Source organism: Oncorhynchus gorbuscha, linkage group LG11 (assembly GCF_021184085.1).
Source record: "Oncorhynchus gorbuscha isolate QuinsamMale2020 ecotype Even-year linkage group LG11, OgorEven_v1.0, whole genome shotgun sequence".
Lineage (NCBI taxonomy): Eukaryota > Metazoa > Chordata > Actinopteri > Salmoniformes > Salmonidae > Oncorhynchus > Oncorhynchus gorbuscha.
In genome coordinates this window covers 15,286,016-15,303,838 of record NC_060183.1, presented here as the reverse complement: position 1 = coordinate 15,303,838, position 17,823 = coordinate 15,286,016, and the positions used below count along the sequence as shown (strand labels likewise).

Genomic DNA, 17,823 nt, shown 5'->3' with positions numbered 1-17,823 from the left:
TATGTATATGTATAGCTAGACACTTATATGTATATGTATAGCTAGACACTTATATGTATATGTATAGCTAGACACTTATATGTATTATGTATAGCTAGACACTTATATGTATATGTATAGCTAGACACTTATATGTATATGTATAGCTAGACACTTATATGTATATGTATAGCTAGACACTATATGTATATGTATAGCTAGACACTTATATGTATTATGTATAGCTAGACACTTATATGTATATGTATAGCTAGACACTTATATGTATATGTATAGCTAGACACTTATATGTATTATGTATAGCTAGACACTTATATGTATATGTATAGCTAGACACTTATATGTATATGTATAGCTAGACACTTATATGTATATGTATAGCTAGACACTTATATGTATATGTATAGCTAGACACTTATATGTATATGACACTTATATGTATATGTATAGCTAGACACTTATATGTATATGTATAGCTAGACACTTATATGTATATGTATAGCTAGACACTTATATGTATTATGTATAGCTAGACACTTATATGTATATGTATAGCTAGACACTTATATGTATATGTATAGCTAGACACTTATATGTATTATGTATAGCTAGACACTTATATGTATATGTATAGCTAGACACTTATATGTATATGTATAGCTAGACACTTATATGTATATGTATAGCTAGACACTTATATGTATTATGTATAGCTAGACACTTATATGTATTATGTATAGCTAGACACTTATATGTATATGTATAGCTAGACACTTATATGTATTATGTATAGCTAGACACTTATATGTATTATGTATAGCTAGACACTTATATGTATTATGTATAGCTAGACACTTATATGTATATGTATAGCTAGACACTTATATGTATTATGTATAGCTAGACACTTATATGTATTATGTATAGCTAGACACTTATATGTATTATGTATAGCTAGACACTTATATGTATATGTATAGCTAGACACTTATATGTATTATGTATAGCTAGACACTTATATGTATTATGTATAGCTAGACACTTATATGTATATGTATAGCTAGACACTTATATGTATTATGTATAGCTAGACACTTATATGTATATGTATAGCTAGACACTTATATGTATTATGTATAGCTAGACACTTATATGTATTATGTATAGCTAGACACTTATATGTATATGTATAGCTAGACACTTATATGTATTATGTATAGCTAGACACTTATATGTATATGTATAGCTAGACACTTATATGTATATGTATAGCTAGACACTTATATGTATATGTATAGCTAGACACTTATATGTATATGTATAGCTAGACACTTATATGTATATGTATAGCTAGCTATGAGACACTTATATGTATATGTATAGCTAGACACTTATATGTATATGTATAGCTAGACACTTATATGTATATGTATAGCTAGCTAGACACTTATATGTATATGTATAGCTAGACACTTATATGTATATGTATAGCTAGACACTTATATGTATATGTATAGCTAGACACTTATATGTATTATGTATAGCTAGACACTTATATGTATATGTATAGCTAGACACTTATATGTATATGTATAGCTAGACACTTATATGTATATGTATAGCTAGACACTTATATGTATATGTATAGCTAGACACTTATATGTATATAGTACTTATGTATAGCTAGACACTTATATGTATATGTATAGCTAGACACTTATATGTATTATGTATAGCTAGACACTTATATGTATTATGTATAGCTAGACACTTATATGTATTATGTATAGCTAGACACTTATATGTATATGTATAGCTAGACACTTATATGTATTATGTATAGCTAGACACTTATATGTATATGTATAGCTAGACACTTATATGTATATGTATAGCTAGACACTTATATGTATATGTATAGCTAGACACTTATATGTATATGTATAGCTAGACACTTATATGTATATGTATAGCTAGACACTTATATGTATATGTATAGCTAGACACTTATATGTATTATGTATAGCTAGACACTTATATGTATATGTATAGCTAGACACTTATATGTATATGTATAGCTAGACACTTATATGTATTATGTATAGCTAGACACTTATATGTATTATGTATAGCTAGACACTTATATGTATATGTATAGCTAGACACTTATATGTATTATGTATAGCTAGACACTTATATGTATATGTATAGCTAGACACTTATATGTATATGTATAGCTAGACACTTATATGTATATGTATAGCTAGACACTTATATGTATATGTATAGCTAGACACTTATATGTATTATGTATAGCTAGACACTTATATGTATTATGTATAGCTAGACACTTATATGTATATGTATAGCTAGACACTTATATGTATTATGTATAGCTAGACACTTATATGTATTATGTATAGCTAGACACTTATATGTATATGTATAGCTACACTTATATGTATTATGTATAGCTAGACACTTATATGTATATGTATAGCTAGACACTTATATGTATATGTATAGCTAGACACTTATATGTATATGTATAGCTAGACACTTATATGTATATGTATAGCTAGACACTTATATGTATATGTATAGCTAGACACTTATATGTATATGTATAGCTAGACACTTATATGTATATGTATATAGCTAGACACTTATATGTATATGTATAGCTAGACACTTATATGTATTATGTATAGCTAGACACTTATATGTATATGTATAGCTAGACACTTATATGTATATGTATAGCTAGACACTTATTATATGTATTATGTATAGCTAGACACTTATATGTATATGTATAGCTAGACACTTATATGTATATGTATAGCTAGACACTAGACACTTATATAGACACTTATATGTATATGTATAGCTAGACACTTATATGTATATGTATAGCTAGACACTTATATGTATATGTATAGCTAGACACTTATATGTATATGTATAGCTAGACACTTATATGTATTATGTATAGCTAGACACTTATATGTATATGTATAGCTAGACACTTATATGTATTATGTATAGCTAGACACTTATATGTATTATGTATAGCTAGACACTTATATGTATATGTATAGCTAGACACTTATATGTATATGTATAGCTAGACACTTATATGTATATGTAGCTAGACACTTATATGTATATGTATAGCTAGACACTTATATGTATATGTATAGCTAGACACTTATATGTATATGTATAGCTAGACACTTATATGTATATGTATAGCTAGCTAGACACTTATATGTATATGTATAGCTAGACACTTATATGTATTATGTATAGCTAGACACTTATATGTATATGTATAGCTAGACACTTATATGTATATGTATAGCTAGACACTTATATGTATATGTATAGCTAGACACTTATATGTATATGTATAGCTAGACACTTATATGTATATGTATAGCTAGACACTTATATGTATTATGTATAGCTAGACACTTATATGTATATGTATAGCTAGACACTTATATGTATATGTATAGCTAGACACTAGACACTTATATGTATATGTATAGCTAGACACTTATATGTATATGTATAGCTAGACACTTATATGTATATGTATAGCTAGACACTTATATGTATATGTATAGCTAGACACTTATATATGTATTATGTATAGCTAGACACTTATATGTATTATGTATAGCTAGACACTTATATGTATATGTATAGCTAGCTAGACACTTATATGTATATGTATAGCTAGACACTTATATGTATATGTATAGCTAGACACTTATATGTATTATGTATAGCTAGACACTTATATGTATATGTATAGCTAGACACTTATATGTATTATGTATAGCTAGACACTTATATGTATTATGTATAGCTAGACACTTATATGTATATGTATAGCTAGACACTTATATGTATTATGTATAGCTAGACACTTATATGTATATGTATAGCTAGACACTTATATGTATATGTATAGCTAGACACTTATATGTATTATGTATAGCTAGACACTTATATGTATATGTATAGCTAGACACTTATATGTATTATGTATAGCTAGACACTTATATGTATATGTATAGCTAGACACTTATATGTATATGTATAGCTAGACACTTATATGTATATGTATAGCTAGACACTTATATGTATATGTATAGCTAGACACTTATATGTATTATGTATAGCTAGACACTTATATGTATATGTATAGCTAGACACTTATATGTATTATGTATAGCTAGACACTTATATGTATATGTATATATGTATAGCTAGACACTTATATGTATATGTATAGCTAGACACTTATATGTATATGTATAGCTAGACACTTATATGTATATGTATAGCTAGACACTTATATGTATATGTATAGCTAGACACTTATATGTATATGTATAGCTAGACACTTATATGTATATGTATAGCTAGACACTTATATGTATATGTATAGCTAGACACTTATATGTATATGTATAGCTAGACACTTATATGTATATGTATAGCTAGACACTTATATGTATATGTATTATATAGCTAGACACTTATATGTATATGTATAGCTAGACACTTATATGTATATGTATAGCTAGACACTTATATGTATATGTATAGCTAGACACTTATATGTATATGTATAGCTAGACACTTATATGTATATGTATAGCTAGACACTTATATGTATATGTATAGCTAGACACTTATATGTATATGTATAGCTAGACACTTATATGTATATGTATAGCTAGACACTTATATGTATATGTATAGCTAGACACTTATATGTATTATGTATAGCTAGACACTTATATGTATATGTATAGCTAGACACTTATATGTATTATGTATAGCTAGACACTTATATGTATTATGTATAGCTAGACACTTATATGTATATGTATAGCTAGACACTTATATGTATATGTATAGCTAGACACTTATATGTATATGTATAGCTAGACACTTATATGTATATGTATAGCTAGACACTTATATGTATATGTATAGCTAGACACTTATATGTATATGTATAGCTAGACACTTATATGTATATGTATAGCTAGACACTTATATGTATTATGTATAGCTAGACACTTATATGTATATGTATAGCTAGACACTTATATGTATATGTATAGCTAGACACTTATATGTATATGTATAGCTAGACACTTATATGTATATGTATAGCTAGACACTTATATGTATATGTATAGCTAGACACTTATATGTATATGTATAGCTAGACACTTATATGTATATGTATAGCTAGACACTTATATGTATATGTATAGCTAGACACTTATATGTATATGTATAGCTAGACACTTATATGTATATGTATAGCTAGACACTTATATGTATATGTATAGCTAGACACTTATATGTATATGTATAGCTAGACACTTATATGTATATGTATAGCTAGACACTTATATGTATATGTATAGCTAGACACTTATATGTATATGTATAGCTAGACACTTATATGTATTATGTATAGCTAGACACTTATATGTATTATGTATAGCTAGATACTTATATGTATATGTATAGCTAGACACTTATATGTATTATGTATAGCTAGACACTTATATGTATTATGTATAGCTAGACACTTATATGTATATGTATAGCTAGACACTTATATGTATATGTATAGCTAGACACTTATAGTATATGTACAGCTAGACACTTATATGTATATGTATAGCTAGACACTTATATGTATATGTATAGCTAGACACTTATATGTATTATGTAGCTAGCTAGACACTTATATGTATATGTATAGCTAGACACTTATATGTATATGTATAGCTAGACACTTATATGTATTATGTATAGCTAGACACTTATATGTATTATGTATAGCTAGACACTTATATGTATTATGTATAGCTAGACACTTATATGTATATGTATAGCTAGACACTTATATGTATATGTATAGCTAGACACTTATATGTATTATGTATAGCTAGACACTTATATGTATATGTATAGCTAGACACTTATATGTATATGTATAGCTAGACACTTATATGTATTATGTATAGCTAGACACTTATATGTATATGTATAGCTAGACACTTATATGTATTATGTATAGCTAGACACTTATATGTATATGTATAGCTAGACACTTATATGTATTATGTATAGCTAGACACTTATATGTATTATGTATAGCTAGCTAGACACTTATATGTATATGTATAGCTAGACACTTATATGTATATATGTATATAGCTAGACACTTATATGTGTATATGTATAGCTAGACACTTATATGTATTATGTATAGCTAGACACTTATATGTATATGTATAGCTAGACACTTATATGTATTATGTATAGCTAGACACTTATATGTATATGTATAGCTAGACACTTATATGTATATGTATAGCTAGCTAGACACTTATATGTATATGTATAGCTAGACACTTATATGTATATGTATAGCTAGACACTTATATGTATATGTATAGCTAGACACTTATATGTATTATGTATAGCTAGACACTTATATGTATTATGTATAGCTAGACACTTATATGTATTATGTATAGCTAGACACTTATATGTATATGTATAGCTAGACACTTATATGTATTATGTATAGCTAGACACTTATATGTATATGTATAGCTAGACACTTATATGTATATGTATAGCTAGACACTTATATGTATATGTATAGCTAGACACTTATATGTATTATGTATAGCTAGACACTTATATGTATATGTATAGCTAGACACTTATATGTATTATGTATAGCTAGACACTTATATGTATTATGTATAGCTAGACACTTATATGTATTATGTATAGCTAGACACTTATATGTATATGTATAGCTAGACACTTATATGTATTATGTATAGCTAGACACTTATATGTATATGTATAGCTAGACACTTATATGTATTATGTATAGCTAGACACTTATATGTATATGTATAGCTAGACACTTATATGTATTATGTATAGCTAGACACTTATATGTATATGTATAGCTAGACACTTATATGTATATGTATAGCTAGCTAGACACTTATATGTATTATGTATAGCTAGACACTTATATGTATATGTATAGCTAGACACTTATATGTATTATGTATAGCTAGACACTTATATGTATTATGTATAGCTAGACTTATATGTATATTATATGTATTATGTATAGCTAGACACTTATATGTATATGTATAGCTAGACACTTATATGTATATGTATAGCTAGACACTTATATGTATATGTATAGCTAGACACTTATATGTATATGTATAGCTAGACACTAGCTAGACACTTATATGTATTATGTATAGCTAGACACTTATATGTATATGTATAGCTAGACACTTATATGTATTATGTATAGCTAGACACTTATATGTATATGTATAGCTAGACACTTATATGTATATGTATAGCTAGACACTTATATGTATATGTATAGCTAGACACTTATATGTATATGTATAGCTAGCTAGACACTTATATGTATTATGTATAGCTAGACACTTATATGTATATGTATAGCTAGACACTTATATGTATTATGTATAGCTAGACACTTATATGTATATGTATAGCTAGACACTTATATGTATATGTATAGCTAGACACTTATATGTATATGTATAGCTAGACACTTATATGTATATGTATAGCTAGACACTTATATGTATATGTATAGCTAGACACTTATATGTATATGTATAGCTAGACACTTATATGTATTATGTATAGCTAGACACTTATATGTATATGTAGCTAGACACTTATATGTATATGTATAGCTAGACACTTATATGTATATGTATAGCTAGACACTTATATGTATATGTATAGCTAGACACTTATATGTATATGTATAGCTAGACACTTATATGTATATGTATAGCTAGACACTTATATGTATTATGTATAGCTAGACACTTATATGTATATGTATAGCTAGACACTTATATGTATATGTATAGCTAGACACTTATATGTATATGTATAGCTAGACACTTATATGTATTATGTATAGCTAGACACTTATATGTATATGTATAGCTAGACACTTATATGTATTATGTATAGCTAGACACTTATATGTATATGTATAGCTAGACACTTATATGTATATGTATAGCTAGACACTTATATGTATTATGTATAGCTAGACACTTATATGTATATGTATAGCTAGACACTTATATGTATATGTATAGCTAGACACTTATATGTATATGTATAGTAGCTAGACACTTATATGTATATGTATAGCTAGACACTTATATGTATTATGTATAGCTAGCTAGACACTTATATGTATATGTATAGCTAGACACTTATATGTATATGTATAGCTAGCTAGACACTTATATGTATTATGTATAGCTAGCTAGACACTTATATGTATATGTATAGCTAGACACTTATATGCTATAGCTAGACACTTATATGTATTATGTATAGCTAGCTAGACACTTATATGTATATGTATAGCTAGACACTTATATGTATATGTATAGCTAGACACTTATATGTATTATGTATAGCTAGCTAGACACTTATATGTATATGTATAGCTAGACACTTATATGTATAGCTAGCTAGACACTTATATGTATTATGTATAGCTAGCTAGACACTTATATGTATATGTATAGCTAGCTAGACACTTATATGTATTATGTATAGCTAGCTAGACACTTATATGTATATGTATAGCTAGCTAGACACTTATATGTATATGTATAGCTAGACACTTATATGTATATGTATAGCTAGCTAGACACTTATATGTATATGTATAGCTAGACACTTATATGTATATGTATAGCTAGCTAGACACTTATATGTATATGTATAGCGCAGAGGGGCATGTGGTGCATAGCAGAGAGAGAACTCTCTGGATAAGTGTGTAGGTGTGAGTGGGACACTTTGCCTGCCTTGGCACCGGATTGGTGCCTCTCAGTGCTCAGGGGGAACCAACCTACAGTCCTATCAATGTACAGCCCTGGTTCCCCAGCAGAGTCTGGTTATAAACCTGGACATAGCACCGTTTCAGTAACTACACTTGTCTTATTGTACATATTAATTTGCTAAGATAATAGGAATCACTGTGTCGCCATATTTATAGACCTAGCCAAGGCATTTGTTTGGTGTTTGGGGTTTTAGGCTGGGTTTCTGGATAGCACTTTGTGATGTCGGCTGATATAGAGAGGGCTTTTCAAATACATTTGATCGATGGATTTGATACTGTCAACCATCCTCTATCCATTCAAAGGTTGTCTGAAATGGGCATCGACCAGGCGTCTTGCAAGTGGTTTGGGAACCATCTATCAGACACGATCAGACGCAATGTATGCTTTCTGTGGGTGCCAAGTTAAGTTACCTCAATATTACTAAAGGTGTCCTGAAGGGGTCGATTTTGAGACCTGTCCTATTTATATAAATCATATTGGTCTATCTGCAAAAACATGTAACATTCATCTGTATGCAGATGACACTGTTATGTAAGCTATTGCCCCTACATCTGACCAGACTATGTTGGCGTTGTAGTCTGATTTTGTTGCCTTGCTGAATTTGTTGGAAAAACTAAATGTAATTCTCATAGAAATATTTCAGATGGCATTTATGCATTAGATGGTTCTTTCATCGAGCAGGTTCCCGCCTATAAATATCTGGACTTTTGGATTGAGGATAATTGGATGTTTAAAAAACATACGGATGAGCTAGTAAAGAGGAGATTTAAAGTAGGCTTCTTTTATAGAAATAGACTCTTCCTCTTCCATGGCTCCTCCTAAACAGCTGGAAGCAGATTGTCCAGTCAACCTTCCTGACAGTTCTTGACTACGGTGACACCATTTATCAGAATGCAGCAGCCACTACTCTTAAACCTTTGGATGCTGTCTATACTATAGCGCCCTTCGCTTTATCCCAGGTGACATTTTTTATATGCATCACTGCATCCTGTATCAAAAGGTTGTCTGGGCCTCATTAAAGTTACGTAGATCACTTCGTTACTCCCTTTTTGTTTACAAAGCTCTACTACTCAAGCTTCCAATCTACCTAACTTGATTGTTGAAGCATAAAAACAAGAGTTACCAAACCCATTCACAGGATTGGTTAACTCTTGAGATTCCTCAGGTCTCCCCTGGGGAGAGCTGATTGATGGCGGCTGTGACGTTTCTTTATGTTCTATGTAATGTACTTGTTATTCTATCTTGTATCTTGTCATTTTTATCTTTATATTATGTCCGGAGGTCACCATTGGAAATTATTCTCTGGTCTCAATTAGGCTCCCCTGAATAAATAAAAGTTACTCACGAGGGGAAACTCAACTGTCTAACTGCAGAAAGAATGGAAAGAGGGACAGAGGAGAGAGATCATAGAAAGAGAGGTGGAGAAAGAGAGTGGGAGAGAGAGAGGTGGAGAGAGAGAGAGAGCTGGAGAGAGAGAGAGAGAGAGCTGGAGAGAGAGAGCTGGAGAGAGAGAGAGAGAGAGAGAGAGAGAGAGAGAGAGAGAGAGAGAGAGAGAGAGAGAGAGAGAGAGAGAGAGAGAGAGAGAGAACAGAATGAGAGAGAGTCTGTCTGCATGGTGAGACTGATCGGTATCTATCACTCCTATGAAGAGAGCGGGACAGGAGAGTGAGATAGAGTATTGAATTGAACTGAATTGAGAGAGAGAAGAGGGCACAAACTCAAATTAAGACCGTCTCTGTGGGTGACACTGATCACTGGCTTAAGACGGTATCTGTAGCTCCATGGCAACCACAGGATGAGGATGTATTCATTTATTTAGAGTTGCTTTGCTACAACACACTCATCTCATCTCTCTAACATCCATCTGCTTCAGTGACAAATGGATATCTTCGACTGAAATAGGAAATAGTCCACTTGACCATGATGATGTCATGCCACATTGCTCTAGGTTGTCAAGTGGTCTAAAGTTTTACATGAATAGACAGACCAGAAACTATTCTCCAGCACCTTGACGATCATCCTAGGTAGTAGGTCAATATAAGAGCATTACCAACTACAGCTTCAAAGCCTTGACCCCTAATTAAGTCTAAATGTACATCAGAAAGTGGGACAGACAAAAGCGGTGAAAATCCGATTTCTTAACCAGAGGTGAAAATAACATCGCACCAAGGTGAGAACAGTTCATTAAAGTGTCCAACATTTGTGGCCCAACCCGATAAATCAGTTTGAAATAGTTGGATCAAAGACATTTCTACCTTTCTTTTCTGTAAAAAAAAATGTTTTGAGGGGGGCAGGTGCATGGAGGAGCTTCGATAAATCAATAGTACATTTCAGAATATACAACTCCATTAAGGCACGGGTCAAATGAGTCAAATATTGGCACATAAATCCTGAGGAATGTGTCAGGTAGAATATGAATAAGTGAGCACGAGGCTATAACTGAGCAGGAGTATAGAATCAGAGTTTAGCTGTGGGTGGAGGCAAGCTGAACATTTCAGGTAGCTTGAATCTGAGACCATGACATCAAATACAGTGGTACAAATGACAGAAATACTACACTTTCATGAAAATAAACACATCAATGTATTTCATTAACTGGGTATTTGGAAACAAAGACACACTGGCAAATCTAGTTGTATGTAGTTGTACATACACTACCGGTTCAAAAAGGTTGGTGTCACTTCAAAATGTCCTTGGTTTTGAAAGAAAGGCACATTTTTTGTCCATTAAAATAACATCACATTGATCAGAAATACAGTGTAGACATCGGTAATGTTGTAAATGTCTATTGTAGCTGGAAACGGCAGATTTTTTAATGGAATATCTACATAGGCGTACAGAGGACCATCATCAGCAACCATCACTCCTGTGTTCCAATGGCACGTTGTGTTAGCTAATCCAAGTTGATCATTTTAATAGGCTAATTGATCATTAGAAAACCCTTTTCCAATTATGTTAGCACAGCTGAAAACTGTTGTTCTGATTAAAAAAGCAATAAAACTGGCCTTCTTTGGACTAGTAGAGTACCTGTAACATCAGCATTTGTGGGTTCGATTACAGGTTCAAAATGGCTAGAAACAAAGACCTTTCTTCTGAAAGTTGTCAGTCTATTCTTGGTCTGAGAAATGAAGGCTATTCCACGTGACAAATTGCCAAGAAACTGAAGATCTGGTACAAAGCCTTGTACTACTCCCTTCACAGAACAGCGCAAACTGTCTCTCACCAGAGTGGGAGGCCCTGGTGCACAACTGAGCAAGAGGACAAGTACAGTGGTTCCTCCTTTAAAAGTTGCGTCATACAGCGGTACACCTTGCGTGCTGTCATTTCATTCTCAGCCATTTTTTCTCTCAGCAAGTTTTTGCTAGTTTGCCCACCAGAGAGTATTCCATATTGGCATTACCAGAGAATGTAAAACATTTTTTGCAATAACATAGTATATGGGATTGATTAAGAAATTTGGCTTAATTAATTAGATTAATATTACGGTGTTTCTATTCAGAGAAAAACGAAACCCTCAGGGTTTCTGTTAGGATGGAATGGAAAATATGGAGATGTACAACAGGACCGTTGGGAGTAGACTACAGGATTGGAGAATTCTAAATCATTTGCCTTCATTAGACAATTTTGTTCCAATATTTCTGTATATCAGTATTATTTATTCCCATAGTAATTCATTATGGATCCATAACTAAATCAACATTTTTTAAATCATTATTTTATTAACAAAATGTTCTTATTTGTTTATTAGGCTACTGTGCCATCTACAATACATACTGTAGTAAACATGGGAAAGTGCCTCATTCCTTACATAAAGGAGAGCATGCCATGTATGTACTACAGAATGTTGGGCACGCAGGAGACAGGGGTTCAAATCCCCGTCGGGTAGGAAGGAGTAGACTGTCCTTGTAAATAGGAATTTGTTCTTAACTGATTCCATACATGTTATTCTCATAGGTGTGATGTCTTCACTATTATTCCACAATGTCAAAATAGTAAAAATATAGAAAAATCCTGGAATGTGTAGGTGGGTCAAAACTTTTGACTGGTACTTGCTGGAACGGAAAACGACAGTTGGCAGTACAATACTGGGCTATTTAAGAAGGAGTAGACTGTCCTTGTAAATAAGAGTTTTTCCTTAACTGACTTGCCAAGTTAAATAAAGGTTACACTAAGAGCATAACATTTCTGCAACCTAATTTTCAAATTCTTGTCTAACCAACACCCAAATGGAGATTAAGTGAAATATAAACATCCACATTTGAATGTCCTTTTTTCTCGTTATTCTATTTTATTAACGAAAGCATAAAGATGTTGATGAAGAAATACTGTACTGTTGTTTTGAGTACTTAAACATCAGATACATTGCAAATTGAGGGATTTTCACAACAGTAGCCGGATTATAAAAAAGTATATTGTCCTGCTAATAGGAAACATGTGCATGAAGGGCTACACCTCCTACAGTTGTGATGTCGTCACTGTTATTCTACAATGTAGAAAATAGTAAAAATATAGAAAATCCTTGAATGAGTAGGTGTGTCCAAACTTTTGACTGGTACTTGCTTAATTAGATTAATATTATTGTGTTTATATTCCATGAAAAACCCTCTGGGTTTCAGTTAGGATGGAACGGAAAATATGGCGCTGTACAACGTGATGTCTGGCAGTACAGTACTGGGCTATTTAGCTAAAGAATCCCTGTGTCGTGCTTGTCTCAGAGTAGAGTGAAACAGTGCTAAAATAGATGTAGGCTTTTGCTTCATTATGCTCTTTAAATAAATAAGACCTACACCATTTTTAACAGTATATCTAAAAAAAATAATTCAATGATGTGACTTTCCGCCAATAATTACATTTAGAGGATTGGAGGACTCTATATTAATATCTAAGGGGCATTTAGAGGACTGGAGGACTCTATATTAACATCTAAGGGGCTTTTATATGATTCTAAATTAAATAATAATTGCTTTGTCTAAAAAGTAACATTTTGGAGAGATTTCGTTTTCATTTAACCAAGAGTGAGCGAGAAAAAGACCATTCTTGAACATGGAGTGAGACATTCTCACTAATTTGTAAATAAAGCCAGTCATTTAGAATGATTTATTTCTGGAGAAACCTAGCTTGATTATTTAGCAGACATCACTTGCTTATATTCAGTTGACACATATCTTAAGAATATCATGGAATATTTGAACATTTTGGTTTCTCCATGCTTGTCTCAGAGCCGCGCGAAACGGTGCTGAAATAGACGTCCACAGCGGGAAGGCTATGTATTCTGTGCCCACTCATGGTATCTCTCATCGGTTACACATCCTTGGAATAGCAGTTGGCCCTTGCTGTGCCTGGTGAGCAGTTGGTCAAGTTCTGTTGTCAGAAAAGGAATGGAAATGTCAGGGTGAACCGAAATCCTGCCTCTGCCTGTTGGAGGTGGAGTTCCAGAGCTCACAGGTGTGCCTGGCATGGATTGTGACTCCATCTCGTCCCTCGCCATTTTCAACGCGTGAGTGAGTCAATGACTATTCAAGCCATTGACTCACTGATGAATGAAGATAATGTGCGATCGGCAAAGGCAATCTGTAACCTGCGGGCATCACGGTTCGGTAAGAAATGTTATATATATATATATATATATATATATATTATTTGTATTTAAAAAAATCTCAGAACACTGACCATGTGTGTTCGACTGGTTTTGAATTGTTCTGTAGTTTCGACCCAATGATTTATCTGACAAACAAAGAACTTTGCGTCCTGCAGGCCCAGATCAAAGCTGGCATTCAATAACGTCATCTTCACAGACAAACCAACCGTGGCCCTTGAGAATTTGCTCAAAATTGCTACAGAAAAAAAGGAAGAAGATCAAGAAGATTAACAAAAGCATAAGTATGTTGATGAAGAAATGCTGGTTTTTGCTGTTTTGAGTTAAAAATGTAACACATTAGAGTACTTAAGCATCGAATACAGTGCAAGTTTTTTACATTGCAAGAATTTCACAACAGTAGCCGGGCTATAAAAAGTCTATTGTCTTGCTAATTGCAATCACTTGCATGATGGGCTACATTCTTTATTATAACCACAATGTCACACATAATTTGTATCTAGCTTTCCAATTACTTTTAGAGTTTGGGAATTACAAATGTGCGCTTTCTTTTTAGTTACATTGTTTTCGTTTGAACGTGCAGACTTTTTTCTTTATTGTTTTATGTCGGATGCAACAAAAAACTATTTCTATTTGGCTTTTAAACCTCATAACTTAACTGGCTGAGGTAGGCTATTTTATATAGGTCTAGGCTCCGAAGAAAATAGACTCCAATTAAGCCCACTTGTTGTTTGTAAAGTCAAATTCAAAAGGCACTCGAGCATCTGAGCAAACTTTTTTGCGGGTGCATGGCAACAGCCGGATAAGATGAGGAAAAAGAAGAAAATAAAGAATTGTGAGGCATCTGTTTCTCAAACTAGACACTCTAATGTACTTGTCCTCTTGCTCTGCAGTGGGGCCTCCCACTCCTCTTTCTATTCTGGTTAGAGACAGTTTGCGCTGTTTTGTGAAGGGTGAAAGTTTCTTGCCAATTTCTCGCATGGAATAGCCTTCATTTCTCAGAACAAGAACAGACTGATGAGTTTCAGAAGAAAGTTATTTGTTTCTAGACATTTTGAGCCTGTAATCAAACCCACAAATGCTGAGGATCCAGATACTCAACTAGTCTAAAGAAGGCCAGTTTTATTGCTTCTTTAATCAGAACAACAGATTTCGGCTGTGTTAACATAATTGCAAAAGGGTTTTCTAATGATCAATTAGCCTTTTAAGATGATACACTTGGATTAGTTAACACAACATGCCATTGGAACACAGGAGTGATGGTTACTGGTAATGGGCCTCTGTAAGCCTATGTAGATATTCCATTAAAAAACAGCCATTTCCAGCTACAATAGTCATTTACAACATTAACAATGTCTACACTGTATGTCTGATCAATTTGGTGTTATTTTAATGGTGTCACGTTCTGACCTTTATTTCCTGTGTTTTGTATTTAGTTAGTATGGTCAGGGCGTGAGTTGGGTGGGCAGTCTATGTTTGTTTTTCTAGGTTTTGGGTATTTCTTTGTTTTCAGCCTAGTATGGTTCTCAATCAGAGGCAGGTGTCATTAGTTGTCTCTGATTGAGAATCATACTTAGGTAGCCTGGGTTTCACTGTGTGTTTGTGGGTGATTGTTCCTGTCTCTGTGTTTGCACCAGATAGGACTGTTTTAGGTTTTTCTCACGTTTGTTGTTTTTGTTAGTTATCTCATGTGTAGTTTCTCTATAAATTAAAGAACATGAATAACCACCATGCTGCTTTTTGGTCCGCTTCTCTTTCACCAGAAAACCCTTACAAATGGACAATTATTTTTGCTTTTCTTTCAAAAACAAGGAAATGTCTTAGTGACCCCAAACTTTTGAACGGTAGTGTATATATGTCGTTGTATATATGGACTTAAATGTAATGTAATGTAGTTGTTTGTGTGTGTGTGTATATATATACACATACATACATACATGTACAGTGTGCATAGGATATGGGTACTGAGGAGGAGGTATAGAGGACTTACCATCTGTGTCTTGAGACAGGCAACAAGTAGCTAACAGCAGAAGTCCTATCCCTAACCATTTGAAGTGCCATGACCTCTTCTGCATTTTTGTCAATCGTTACTGCGTGCCTACCTGGAGGGTGAGAGAGAGAGAGAGAGAGAAGCGAAAGAAAGATAAGGAAAATTACTTTTCTGTCGTATGTCATAATAAGTGCCAAGGGTTTTGTCCTGCCATCCTGACTTGAACAGGAAAAACTCCTCTTGGCCCTATCCACTAGGTCTAATTAGTTTCATAGCCAGGTCATAATAGCTGAAATCTTTACATCTACATGTTAACATGAACATCGACAACACAGAACAAACAAACTGCTATGCCACAGAATATTTGACATGGTATCATTGACATGGTATCTTGACATGGTATCTTGTTAACATATGAACTCTTTCTCTACATTGTCCACTATTCCATCTCCCGAATCCCGAAAACCTAACCCTCACAGGGGAATTGCAGGTATTCGGAAAGGAATCTGAGTCAGTCCATTTCAAAGGACATATCCTACCCAATTTTACCTTAGTGAAAGTATTTTTTCGAAGGGCTACGGGGTCTTCTATCAAATTCAGGTTCTCTCATGTAATACCACCAGGGAGGAACTACATTCAACTATTCCCTTTGAAGTAGACAGTGTAGTTTATAGTGTTTTCCACCTGAGAGATATTACAGTAACGGTCCACAATAAAGTATAGCTTTGATGTTTCCTTCGTGTCTTCATTGGTAACTAATTATATGAAAATCGGTCTCTTCCATGTATCCCTTCACTACTGATAATATACCCCCAAAAATGTTTTGGGGAAATGTATTGAAAGAGGATTGTAAGAGGATAGTGCTAGGGTAAAAATGCATGCAATCGCTAAGATATGCAGGTACTGTGAATTCATGACTGTGTGGATCTCACAGACGGTGCATAATTCAATGTTATGTGTCATACTTGGGGCTGCAGGTAGCTTAGTGGTTAGAGCATTGGGCCAGTAACCAAAAGGTGGCTGGATGGAGTCCCCGAGCTGACAAGGTTGTTGTTCAAATCTGTTGTTCTCCCCCTGAACAAGGCAGTTAACCCACTGTTCCCTGGTAGGCCATCATTGCAAATAAGAATTTGTTCTTAACTGACTTACCTAGTTAAATTAATGAAAGCAATTTCGCTCAAACTAAAATATAAAACCAATGGAGAAATGCAATGGGTTGAAATTATTTTTAAATA

The 17,823-nt window shown here is 32.9% G+C and overlaps 1 protein-coding gene across 4 annotated transcripts in view; it reads right to left on the bottom strand.

The window, feature by feature from the left end:
• The window catches only part of LOC124048149 (protocadherin-15-like), a 353,300-nt gene that overhangs the window by 266,687 nt on the left and 68,790 nt on the right, over positions 1-17,823 (bottom strand). For all 4 annotated transcript variants that reach the window (XM_046368624.1, XM_046368627.1, XM_046368626.1 and 1 more), the window contains exon 2: positions 16,589-16,700. In XM_046368624.1, the coding sequence (XP_046224580.1) occupies positions 16,589-16,673 (85 nt within the window). In that variant the 5' untranslated portion in view covers positions 16,674-16,700. The remainder of the gene's footprint in view (positions 1-16,588; positions 16,701-17,823) is intronic.